This window comes from Scyliorhinus canicula, chromosome 3, assembly GCF_902713615.1.
Source record: "Scyliorhinus canicula chromosome 3, sScyCan1.1, whole genome shotgun sequence".
NCBI lineage: Eukaryota > Metazoa > Chordata > Chondrichthyes > Carcharhiniformes > Scyliorhinidae > Scyliorhinus > Scyliorhinus canicula.
This window is the reverse complement of record NC_052148.1, coordinates 94,838,213-94,851,680: the sequence shown is the minus strand read 5'-3', so window position 1 is coordinate 94,851,680 and position 13,468 is coordinate 94,838,213. Positions and strand designations below refer to the sequence as shown.

The 13,468-nt window shown below is 48.6% G+C and overlaps 1 protein-coding gene across 4 annotated transcripts in view; it reads left to right on the top strand.

Annotated features, from left to right (window-relative positions):
• The first annotated feature begins 3,205 nt into the window (after positions 1-3,205).
• The window catches only part of plpp1a (phospholipid phosphatase 1a), a 168,541-nt gene continuing 158,278 nt past the window's right edge, over positions 3,206-13,468 (top strand). Inside the window, exon 1 of one of the 4 annotated variants that reach the window (XM_038790910.1) lies at positions 3,206-3,885. In XM_038790910.1, coding sequence (XP_038646838.1) covers positions 3,872-3,885 — 14 coding nt within the window. In that variant the 5' untranslated portion in view covers positions 3,206-3,871. The remainder of the gene's footprint in view (positions 3,886-13,468) is intronic. The other 3 variants (XM_038790911.1, XM_038790912.1, XM_038790915.1) reach the window with 3 other exon arrangements.

The window sequence follows — 13,468 nt, the reverse complement described above, 5'->3', positions numbered from 1 at the left end:
CACCTACGTTTGTGTTCCTTTACTGCCTTACATCACATCAAAGTTTTCTGGCCCTAACTGCCTCCTCTATGAAGGTCAGGTCCAATTCCTCTGCACCTCTCTCCCATATCGGGACAGTCTATCACTAAATAATTGCTCCTTAACTTGACTCTCCCTGTAACAAAGAAAAGTGTGGTCATGCGTATACACACCGGCCCCAGTTATGTCTTTTTGTGGGGTATGTTGAACATTCTTGTTCCAGTCTTACTCTGCCGCTCTTCTACAACCCTTCCTCCGTTACATTGATTACTGTATCAGTGTTGCTTCATGCTCCCACCTGGACCTGGAAAAGTGTACTGGGGCGAAATTCTCTGACCCCCATCAGGGTTGGAGAATCGCCTGGGGCCGCCGAAAATCCCGCCCCCGCCATGTCCAGAATTCTCCCACCCTCAAAACGTCGGCGTGCCGCCAATCCCGCCGCCCGCCTCGGAGAATGGCAGGGGCCGGTGGGAGGCCACAGGTTTCTGTGCTGCCGTTATTCTCCGGCCTGGATGGGCCGAAGTCCCGCCGCTGAGAGGCCTCTCCCGCCGCCGTGGTTTGAACCACCTCTGTGCCGGCGGGATCGGCGGCGCGAGCAGGCCCCCGGGGTCCTGGGGGGGGGGGGGGGGGGCGCGGGACGATCGGACCCCGGGGGGTGCCCCCACGGTGGCCTGGCCCGCGATCGGGGCCCACCGATCGGCGGGCGGGCCAGTGCCGTGGGGGCACTCTTTTTCTTCTGCTGCCGCCACGGCCTCCACCATGGTGGAGGCGAAAGAGAATCCCCCAGCGCGCATGCGCCAGTGGTGACGTCAGCGGTAGCTGATGCACCGGCGCATGCGCGAACCGGCGAAGGTCTTTCGGCCAGCCCCGGCGCCGGGCGGCAAAGGCCGTTGTTGCCGGTTTTGGCGCCAGTCGGTGTGGTGCCAACCACTCCGGCCTAGCCCCTCAATGTGAGGGCTTGGCCCCTAAAGGTGCGGAGAATTCCGCACCTTTGGGGAGGCCCGACGCCGGAGTGGTTGACGCCACTCCGCTACGCTGGGACCCCCCGCCCCGCCGGGTAGGGGAGAATTTCGCCCCTGATTTTGCTCATAATTTCCAGTCCTCTCTCACATTCACATGATCTATCTCCGACCTTTTCATTCCTTAACTTCTTCTGTTCAATTTCTGGCGGGAGTCTGACCATCAATATTCATTACCCACCTACTCTCACAGCTACTTTGATTACAGCTCCTAGCACCACTCTCCCAGTTTCATCACCTCTGTCGCATCTGTTTTAACCTTCAGAAAGTGCCTTAACTTTTTTCAGTTTAAAAAGTCTTAACAACACTAGGTTACAATGCTCCGAAAACTTGTGATTTCAAACAAACCTGTTGGGACTCTAACCTGGTATTGTAAGACTTCTTACGGTGTCTTAATGTGACCACCCCAGTCCAGCACCAGCACCTCCACATCATTTCTTTCTTTTGGCACATATGCTGCCAGATCTGCTGTGTTTATCTAGCATTTTTGTTTTTTATTTCCAATTTCCAGCTGCTTTAATTAGGATGTTAATGGTACTGGACTCCGTTATGAACATCAACAGCACGTTCTTAGGTTTGTTTTTGTTGTGAATGGTCATTCCTTAGCACAAATGTGGTACAAATATGACTCATCCTTCGCCTGCTCAAGAAGAAATAATAATCTTTATTATTGTCACAAGTAGGCTTATATTAACACTGCAATTAAGTTACTGTGAAACGCTGCTAGTCGCCACAATCTAGCGCCTGTTCGCGTACACTGAGGGAGAATTGAGAATGTCTAAATTACCAAACAGCATGTCTTTCGGGACTTGTGGGAGGAAACCGGAGCACCCGGAGGAAACCCACACAGACGCGGGGAGAATGTGCAGACTCCACACATACCGCGACCCAAGCTGGGAATCAAACCGGGGACCCTGATGCTGTGAAGCAATGGTGCTAACCTCTGTGCTACCATGCCACCGTGTTCTCTCACTATTATGGATTTTTCCTTAGTATCAGTCAGATTCTGTATGCATGATATTGCAAACGATGATGGAAACAATTGCAGGATCAGTTTTGATCAGGATTGTAAGAAGTCGGCAGCACGGTGGCGCTGTGGGTTAGCCCTGCTGCCTCATGGCGCTGAGGTCCCAGGTTCAATCCCAGCTCTGGGTCACTGTCCCGTGTGGAGTTTGCACATTCTCTCTGTGTTTGTGTGGGTTTCGGCCCCACAACCCAAAGATGTGCAGGCTAGGTGGATTGGCCATGCTAAATTGCAGCTTAATTGGAAAACATTAATTGGGTACTCTAAAAGAAGTCTTACAACACCAGATTAAAGTCCAACTGGTTTGTTACGAGTCACTAGCTTCGAAGGAGCAGTGCTCCTAAAGCTAGCAATTCGAAACAAACCTGTTGGACTTTAATCTGATGTTGTAAGAATTCTTACCCAGTCCAACGCCGGCATCTCCACATCTTGATCAGGATTGGGGGGCAGCACGGTAGCACAGTGGTTAGCACAGTTGCTTCACAGCGCCAGGGACCCAGGTTCGATTCCCGGTTTGTGTCACTGACTGTGCGGAGTCTGCATGTTCTCCGCGTGTCTGCCTGGGTTTCCTCCGGGTGCTCCGGTTTCCTCCCACAGTCCAAAGATGTTCAGGTTATGTAGATTGTCATACTAAATTGCCCCTTAAGTGTCCAAAAGGGTTGGGTGGGATTACTGGGTTGCGGGGATGGGTTGGAGGTGTGGGCTTGGGTGGGGTGCCCTTTCCAAGAGCAGGTGCAGACTCAATGGGTGGCCTCCTTCTGCACTGTGAATTCTATGATGTGTTTCACTCCCAAGGCAAGGGCGGGATCCAGGTATTTGCATTTTATGGCCAGAAAGCCATGAGACAGGGATGTGCTCAACATGAGTTTGGACTGAAGGTTCGGAGGACTGTAATGTGCATAATAATCTGCGATGCTGAGGTCTGATTGCCAAATATATATCGTTTTGTCTAACCTGCAGGAGCTATGTAGTCATTTATGATGCAAATACGTGACGGATATATTGGTTTCAATCGCCGCAGGCGAATGCAATGGATTTCTTATCTTCTCTCTTCACTCCCCTCCCCCGCATTGGGCAAGCAGTGAATGGGCATTGCTCGCTCCCTATTTCCTGCAGCTGCAGGGCTGCTTGTACTCGTGCTGGATGGGTTGGCTCTGACGTGTTGTGGATAGGCGTCGCTTTGGCAAAGCAGCCTTTCGTGCGGTGGCGCCGGGGGCAGGAGTAGGCCGGGGTGCGGGAATTTCCTGCTCCGGGCTGGGGAGGGAGAGTGTGATTCAGCACCCTGATTACTCCCATTGTGACAGAGGCAGAACCGCATTGTGACGATGCCGCCAGACAGCGGATTCTGAGCCTGTCGTGCGCGCTCCTGGGAGGCGGGGAGAGGAACCCAGAAGGAGATCAAACCAGTTTGCTGTCTCCCTTTTTGAGTTCACACCGTTTTGTGTGAAGTGCTGAGCCGAGAATAATCACACCTGCACATCGTGGCCTCCGATCTCCTTGACCAACTGCGGGGAAGCCTGTGTCCGCCATTAGTCTTCACTCTCGTTCTTCAGCAGTTCGCACATTGTGTGGATTGCTGCCAAGCGTCCTTTTAAACCCGCACTCCTTCTTCCCTCCCCATCCCCCGCCACACACACACACACACACACCCAAGCGAGATCCTGGTGCAGATAAAACCAAGCCAACTTCAAAAGGATCCTTACACAGAGCAACTGCCTGCAAGGAAAACTAGCTCTCCTTCAACAAACAAGGACAACGGGAGGAAGATGTTTGACAAGCAGAGAATCCCCTATGTTTGTTTGGATATCATATGCATCATACTGGGTAAGTTTATATACAAATATGTATCTATTATGTCTATTTTTGTTGAAACATTGATTTTCCTACATGCAGGCTTTTTTGTTTGTTTATATGTTTGTGCATTTGAGCGCAATTGCACATGCTTATTGTTTTAATAATAGATTTGCGTTGTGTATTTTCACTGATCTCTCGGTTACCCTGACCACACAATGAATGTAGGAGACCCGGCGAATGAAGGACGGTTGCGGTCTGTAATGGGTTCAAATTCTGCTTGAATGGGTAAACACTAAACAGTACGAGCTTGTTTATGGCATTCGATTTCTCGACAGGAATAAAATCTTATAACTTTAACAGACGGTGAGCTATTGCTGGCAAATAGTATTTGCTGGATGAGGTTTGTTTTTGCTGTTGCAATTTCTGGGACTTGCTCCTACCCCTCTTATCACAAAGGGAACTGGTCTGGGAGGTCTCCGCCCTCAGCCACTTGCAGGGTTCTTGGCCAGCGTTAAGTTGTTGACGAGAACAGATTATTTTTTCTTCCTTCTCCAGTTCGTCCCTTCGATTCCCTCACTTCCCAGCTACAGGGCAAAACTGTCAAGTGTCAGAAGAAAGAGACTCTTATTTGGTTTGCGTGACCATGGAAGAAAAATATAATTTGGTTTTATACGGACTACAAAAGGAGGACAAGTAAACTAATTATTTAACTGCCCCAAATTTGATTTTAAAATATTTAGCTGATCTATTCCGAGAAACAGTGGACTTAAATTGTGATTTTCTAAAATAAGAAATGCTGTTAAATAAGGAATAGATGTAATTCATATTTTAGACTTGGATTATTGACATTGAACCAAAGCAGCCATCAGTTTAGTAATATGAACGGGCTGTTCTTAAATCCCTGTAAACCCGTTTTGGATACAGTAAGTAGCTTGTAAGCAATTTAGTGGGATTTATTCTTTCAACGGCAGAGAAAGGTTTACATCAGACTGAACTTCACATATGGTAACATTTTCAGTTCTTTGAACAAAGTTCTACTTTTATTCAGTTGCCTGTTCAAACCTGGTAATATACTCTGTTAATTTCTGGTAACAATTATTTTAACACTTACTCAAGATGGAGCATCTGCGAGGCGGAGCATATCATGGATAGCATGTCTCAAAAGGTGGTCACACAACAGGCTAAGACTTCACAGCAGCAAGGGAATGGGTGACCACCAGGCAGAGCAAGAGAACTAGGCAGGTAACGTAGGAATCTCCTTTACAGCTTTGGATACTTTTGGGGTTGCCTCTCCGGGGCGAGCAGCAACAGCCAAATTTGTTGCACCAAGGTTGACTCTGCTGCACAGGAGAGGAGTAAAAAGTGTGGGAATGCAATAGTTATAGGGGATTCAATTGTAAGGGGAATACATAGACATTTCTATTGCCGCAAATGAGACTTCAGGGTGGCATGTTGCCTCCCTGGTGCTAGGGTGAAGGATGTCTCAGAGCAGCTACAGAATATTCTGGAGGGGGAAATGTGAACAGCCAGTTGTAGTGGTACACATTGGCGCAAATGTCATAGGTGAAAAAAAGGGAATGAGGTCCTAAAAGCAGAATATAGCGAGTTAGGAAGCAAGTGGAAAAGTAGGACATCAAAGGTAGTGATTTTAGGATTAGAATCCCTGCAGTGCAGAAGGAGGCGATTTAGCCCATCGAGCCTGCACTGACCCTCTGACTGATCACCCTACCATGGTCCTCTCCCCCACCCTATCCTTGTAACCCTACCTAACTGGCACATTTTTGGACTGGGAAGAAACCGGAGCACCCTGAGGAAATCCACACAGACATGGGGAGAACATGCAAACTCCACACAGACCAAACTCTACACACATTCACCAAAGGCTGCAATCGAACTCAGGTCCCTAGCGCTGTGAGAGAGCCGTGCTAACCAGTGCCACTGTGCCACGTGCTAGTCAGAGCAGAAATAACAGGATATCTTGGATGAATATGTGGCTGAAGAGATGGTGTGAGGGGAAGGGTTTCAGATTCCTGGGGCATTGAGACCAGTTCTGGGGGAAGTGGAGCCATTACAAACTGGAGGGGCTACACTTGGGCAAGACTGGGACTGATGACCTGGGGGGAGGGAGGGGGGGAGTAAGGGCTAGAGTGATTGGGGAGGGTTTAAACTAAAATGGCAGGGGAATGGGAACATGTGCAAGGAGTCAGAAGAAGGGGAAACATGGACAAGAACAAAAGAAAGAAAGGAAAAAATAAAAGTGTAATGTAGTGAGGTTAAGGGCCAGAATCAAACCGGGCCACAGTGAAAAATAATGGGAATGGGACGGGAAATGTTAAAAAAATGAGCCTTAAAGCTTTGTGTTTAAATGCGCAGAGCATTCTCAATAAAGTGGATGAATTAATTGTGCAACGGGTATCATATAGTTGGGATTATGGAGTCATGACTGCAGGGTGACCAGGGATGGGAATTGAACATCCATGTGTATTCAGTATTTGGGAAAGAAAGACAAAAAGGGAAAGGCAGTGGCGTTGCATTGCTGCTTAAAGAGGAAATTAATGCAATAGTGAGGAAAGATATTAGCACTGACGATGTGGAATATGTATGCATAGAGCTGAGAAACACCAAGGACCAAAATATGTCGGGTGAGTGGTTGCATGTAGACCCCCAAACTGTAGTGGTGATGTTGGGAGTAGCATTAAACAGGAAATTACAGAGGCATGCGATTAAAGGAGCATCTGTAATTATGGATGACTTTAATCTGTAGATCGGGCAAATCAAATTAGTAACAATACCGTAGAGGAGGAATTTCTGGAGTGTATACTAGATGGTGTTCTGGACCAATACATTCAGGGACAAACTGCACGGGAGTACAGTGGAGCAGTGGTTAGCACTGCTGCCTCACAGCACCGAGGCCCGGGTTCGATCCCAGCTTCAGGTCACTGTCTGTGTGGTGTTTGCACATTCTCCCTGCGTCTGTGTGGGTCTCGCCCCTACCACCCAAAGAGATGTGCAGGGTAGGTGACCAGGCCACGCCAAATTGACCCTTTAATTTGAAAAAAAAGAATTGGGTACTCTAAAAATGTTTTTACATATAAATTTAGAGTACCCAATTCATTTTTTCCAATTAAGGGGCAATTTAGTGTGCCAATCCATCTAATCTGCACATCTTTGGGTGGTGGGGGCGAAACCCACACAAACACAGGGAGAATGTGCAAACTCCACGCGGTCAGTGACCCAGAGCTGGGATTGAACCTGGGACCTCGGCGCCGTGTAGGCAGCAGGGCTAACCCACTGCGCCACCGTGCTGCCCAAGATCTGCATATCCTTGTACACCAGTCCCTGAAAGTAAGCATGCAGGTGCAGTGGGTGGTAAGAAGGCATTTGGTATGTTGGCCTTCATAACAAGAGGATTTGATGAGGGTGCAGGAATTATACAGGGCCTTGGTGAGGCTACAGCTGGAATATTGTGTGCAGTTTTGATCTCCTTATCTGAGGAAGGATGTTCTTGCTGTAGAAAATTTACCAGAATGATTCCTGGAACAACGGGATTGAGGTATGAGGAGAGATTGAGTGGGTTAGGATTATATCCGCTGCAGTTCAGAAGAATGTTTCATAAAAACCTATAAAATTCTAAGAGGATTAGACAGGGTAGAAGCATGGAAGGTTTCCCAATGGTGGCGGTGTCCAGAACTAGGGGTTGCAGTCTAAGGATACGGGGTAAACCATTTTGGATTGAGATGAGAAATCCCTTCACCCAGAGAGTGGTAAGCCTGTGGAATTCGCTACTACAGAAAGCAGTTGAGGCCAAAACATGGTATATTTTCAAGAAGGAATTGGATATAGCTCTTGGAGCTAAAGGTATCAAAGGATATGGTGGGAAAACGGGAGTAGGTTACTGAGTTGGATGATCAGCTGTGATCATAATGAATGGAAGAGCAGGCTCAACAGGCTGAATGGCCTCATCCTGCTCCTATTTTCTATGTCTTGGAAATTGAGCCGGGGAGCATTGTTTTAATTTTAATCATTTAGTTATTTCTAGGACGGTAACGATATAATGACAAAGATAGAGTTGGTTCACTCAGTCAAAGCCATTTGAAAATTTTTTAAAATCTGGCATTTATGTAGCTTTTTTCACGACTACCAGACGACTCAAAGCTCTTTACAGCTGTTTGTTTTGATGTCATTGAGGTTTTCGGTCACTGTTGTATTGGTACAGCAAGCTCTCAGTTATCACAAAAAATACAATATGATCCATTGACCTCTGGGTTACGGGCCCAGCACGCTGCTGCTGCGCCACTCTGCTCCTTAAAAATACAATATGATCATGGCCAGATAATTGTTTTGTCTGATGTTTATTTGAAGGATAAAGATTGGTCAGGATTTGTTGACAAAAGTCCAAAATTACAGTAACGCAGTAAAAAACATAAAAGTTAAAACATTATCGGTGCTGGTTTTGAGCCTTGTACTTCCAGGTGTGACTCACCGTCACATTAAAAAAATAAAAATGTTTTTATTCTCAATTTTCACATTTTCCTTCAAAATCTACACCCCACCAACAGACAGTAAACGGTAACAAATACAAAATCAATCCCCTTAACAATAACAACGATCCCATCCTCCCACCACCCCAAACACCGGCCCACCTGTCAATATATGCATCCAATAAAACAAACCCTCCCACGGTGGAAACAAAAAACAAAGGAGAAAAAGAAAAAGGAGTCCGGGACCGCCCATGGTCACCATTAACCTATAGCAGGGGTGGGCAAACTTTTCCGTGCAAGGGCCACATTCAGAAATTCACAATTCACAAAGGGCCGCATAGTATATTAAGTAAAATAATTACTTCACCCGGTTATGATTCTGGGTGCCTCATATAGAACATAGAACAGTACAGCACAGAACAGGCCCTTCGGCCCTCGATGTTGTGCCGAGCAATGATCACCCTACTCAAGTCAACGTATCCACCCTATACCAGTAAGTAACCCAACAGCCCCCCCCCATTAACCTTAAAAAAAAAAAAAAAAAAAATTTTAATGACTTGGTGGGCCGCAGAAATACCTTTGGCGGGCCGCATGCGGCCCGCGGGCCGTAGTTTGCCCACCCCTGACCTATAGAGTCCACTCCCCCCCCCCCCCCCCCCCCCACCACCACCACCACACTTAATGCCATCCAATCTCCGAAAGAGTACCGTACATGGTACCCAAGAGTTGTAAACCGCCCCCCCCCATCTCCAACCCCCCCCCCCCCCCCAAACCTCGGTTCCTTCCCCCAAACTTTCCACCCCGGCTAGACCCCTTGGACCCTGTTCTGCCAGGCTTCGATGGCCGCAATCTCTCCCCCCACCTCACTCCCGTTCACTGGCCGGCTTAACCCAGCCAGCATGGAGGCCCCCGCCCAGGTCCCTTTCCCCCTTGCCCGGCCCTAGGAAAGCCCAGAAATCCCCTATAGCACACAAACCCCGCAAATCCACCTACACCCCAAAGAGCCCTCATTTCGAGGAAAGTCCCATCACTTCCCTTGTTCAAATATATACAACATTGGCTCCTTTAGCCCATACACGCGCACGCAGTGAAACAAAGAAGAAGAAAATACAGTCCTGAGGTCACATCGGCACATGGCCATTTCTCAATTTCTCAGTTCTGCCACAGTCCTTCTGCCTTCGCAAACTCCGCCGCTGCTTCCGCCTTTCCAAAATTTTTTTTTTTTTTTTAATAAATTTAGATTAAGGGCAGCACGGTGGCCTAGTGGTTAGCATAGCTGCCTCACGGCGCTGAGGTCCCAGGTTCGATCCCGGCTCTGGGTCACTGTCCGTGTGGAGTTTGCACATTCTCCCCGTGTCTGCGTGGGTTTCGCCCCCACAACCCAAAAATGTGCAGAGTAGGTGGATTGGCCACATTAAATTGCCCCTCAATTGGAAAAAATAATTGGGTAATCTAAATTTATAAAAAAAAAAAAAAAAAAAATAAATTTAGATTAGCCAATTATTTTTTCCAATTAAGGGGCAATTTAGCGTGGCCAATCCACCTACTCTGCACATTTTTGGGTTGTGGGGGCGAAACCCACGCAGACACGGGGAGAACGTGCAAACTCCACACGGACAGTGACCCAGAGCCGGGATCGAACCTGGGACCTCAGCGCCGTGAGGCGGTTGTGCTAACCACTAGGCCACCGTGCTGCCCTGGCCTTTCCAAAATAAAAGTCCTTGAGCTTGTAAGTCACCCTCAGCTTCGCTGGATATACAATGTCGCACTGCACCGTGCTAATGTACAGTGCCCTCTTCACCCGGTTGAATGCAGCACGCCTCCTCGCCAGCTCCACCGTAAAGTCCTGGTATACACGTATACCAGCTCCGGCCCACTGCACCACTCGCTTCTGCTTCGATGCCAGCATCGTGGCAAAATACTCAGTCGGCCTCGGCCCTTCAACTTCTTCGGGCAGCCCCACAATCCTCAAATTCTGTCGCCTGGATCTGTTTTCCAGGTCTTCCATTTTTCCTCGCAGATCCTTGTTAATCGCCAGCACCTTGCGCATCTCCTTCCCTATCGAGGTAAGTTGATCACTGTGCTGCAATAATGTCTCCTCCACTTCCTTCAGCTCCTCACCTTGCTCCCGCACCTCCGCCACTGCGCTCGCCACCGCCGTCATCACCGGGGAAATCGCCTCCTCCACCAGCACACTTAAAACCTCCCTCATCTCCTTCCTCATTGTCTCCATGTATTTTGTAAACTGCCTTTCGAATTCCACGGCCACCTCAGTCATTTCTTCAGCCGTAAGCAATGTGGCCTCCCCTGGTGCTCCAGCCTCCATTTTCCTTGGTGACCCCGCGGTGACCTTTCCACTCCCCGACGGTCCTTCAGCTGTTTTTTTACGGCTGTTTTTTTGCTCACCCTCGACATTTTCCTTCACTGTGCCTCCTCTGTGCGTTCTCCCTGCTTTTGCCACCTCCGTGGCCCCTTAAAGCCCCAAAAATGCCGTTCCCGAACGGGAGCCCTCCAATGTGCGGCTGCCTCCCGCTCGCCGCCACCGGAAGTCCACCGTCACACATTTAAAATGCAGATCATAAATTGGTGCATATAATTCACTTTGTGAGAGTAGCAGGACTTCGATTCGCAACTCTGATCCGGCTATATTGATTGTCGTATTGCAGGTTTTTCATTACAGAATGCATTAATTAGATGCCAGATTCTTCTGCAAGGCAGTCATTCTGGCGCAGAAGGAGGTCACTTGATCTATTAAGTCTGTGCTCGTCCTTCACGAGGCAAACCAGTCAGTCTCAAACCCCAGATCCCTACAAGTTAATTTCCCTCAAGTAAACCATCTAATTTCCTTTTAAAATCATCTCCTATTTTGACCACCCTCTTAAACAGCGAATTCCAGGTCATTTCCACTCAGACTCACCAATGATTACAGCACAGACACGAATCACGGAATGGTTACAACACAGAGGGAGGCCATTTGGCCCATTGATCTGCATCAGTTCTCCGAAGGAGTGCCACTCCTGGCCTCCTCCCGGTAGCCCTGCACAGTTTTTCTTTTCAGGTAATCCAATTCTCTCTTGAATGCCTCAGTTGAATGCCTCCACCACACTCTCGGCCATGGCATCCAGACACCAATCACTCTCTGTGTGATAAAGGTTATCCTCCGTGCTCCATTCTTTGTTTTGTCAGTTACCGTAAATCTGTACCCTCTGGTTCTCAATCCTTTCACCAGTGGGAACAGTATCTTCCTACTTGCTCAATCAGATCCCTCATGATTTTGAATACCTTTTTATCAAATATCCCCTTACTTTCTTTTCTCCAAGAAAAACAGTCCCAACTTTCCCAATCTGGGGCTTTTCACAATAACTTCATTGCAGTGTTAATGAAAGCCTACTTGTGACAATAAAGATTATTATTATTATGTATTTAATTGAGGTTCCTGATCCCTGGAATCATTCTTGTTCATCTTTTCCACACTCTCTAATGCCTTCACATCTTTCCTAAAGTGTGGCATCCAGAACTGGATACCAGGGGCGCAATTCTCCCAACGGGAGACTAAGTGCCGACGCCGGAGTGAAAACCGGAGTGTTTCACTCCGGCGTCGGAGGCCACTCCTCACCCCCTATTCTCCCACCCCAGGGGGCTAGGAGTGGCGCCGCATCAATTTCACGCGCGCATAAATGATGCGGCCGGTGGCGCTTAAATGACCTCACCCGCGCATGCGCGGTTGCCGTCCTCCCCGCGGGCGCCCCGCATGTCTTATGGGGGATTGATCTTGCGGGGCGGCGGAGAAAAAAGAGTGCATCCTTTCAAAACGCCGACCCGCCGATCGGTGGGCACCGATCGCGGGCCAGACCCCTACTGAGCACCCCCCTGGTGCTCAATCCTCCCTCCCCCCCACAGGCCGCACATGCAGCGTTCGTGCGCTGTTCACGGCGGCAGCAACCAGGTGTGGTTGGCGCCGGCGTGAACCCGTCGGATTGGGCAGGCCGCTCGGCCCATCCGGGCCGGAGAATCGCCGCTCACCCGTTAGAAACGGCGAGCCGCGATTCTCCGAGCGGCCTGTCGTGAAATGCGGCACGCCGTTTTGGGGGGTGGGAGAATCGCGTGCGGATGCCAGGGCGGCGTGGCGGGAATCGCCCGGCGTGGGGGTCGGAGAATCGCGCCCCATATTCCAGTTGAGGCCAAATCAGTGTTCTATACAAGTTTAACCTAACCTTCTTTCTGTTGTACTTTATGGCCTTATTAATGAAACATAGGATATTATACGTTTTATTAACCACACTCTCTACCACTTTAAAAAAAAAAATTTAGAGTATCCAATTATTTTTTCCAATTAAGGGGCAATTTAGTGTGGCCAATCCACCTACCCTGCACATCTTTGGGTTGTGGGAGCGAAACCCACGCAAACACGGGGAGAATGTGCAAACTCCACACAGACAGTGACCCAGAGCCGGGATTGAACCTGGGACCTCGGCGCCGTGAGACGACAGGGCTAACCCACTGCACCACCGTGCTGCCCTCTCTACCACTTTCAATGACTTATGCACAGGTCGCTCTGCTCCTGCAACCCCTTTAGAATTGTACCCGTTATTTTATATTGTCTCGGACAACACAGTGGTTAGCACTGTTGCCTCACAGCACCGAGGACCCAGGTTCAATCCCGGCCTGGAGTCACTGTCCATGTGGCGTTTGCACATTCTCCCAGTGTCCGCGGGGTCTCACCCCCACAACCCAAAGATGTGCAGGGTAGGTGGATTGGCCACATAAAATTGTCCCTTAATTTGAAAAAAGAGAATTGGGCACTTGAAAATTTAAAATATATATATTTTATATTGTCTCTCCATTTTCTTCCTATCAAAATTAATTGCCTCACATTTATCTACTTTGAACTGCAGCTGCCACTTGTCCACCCATTCCATCAACCTATGTCCTTTTGAAGTTCAGCATTATCCTCCTCGCTTCACAATGCTTCCAAGTTTCCTATGATCTGTTAATATGAAATTGAAGGGAACAGCTGAAAATTGGATATGAGGTCCACACCACAATGACAGCTGGGGAGTTATGCGATGGAGTGAATATCTTAGGTGATAAGACCTGGAGAAGGTGGTTCATAAAGAGGTTCCAAAGCAGCT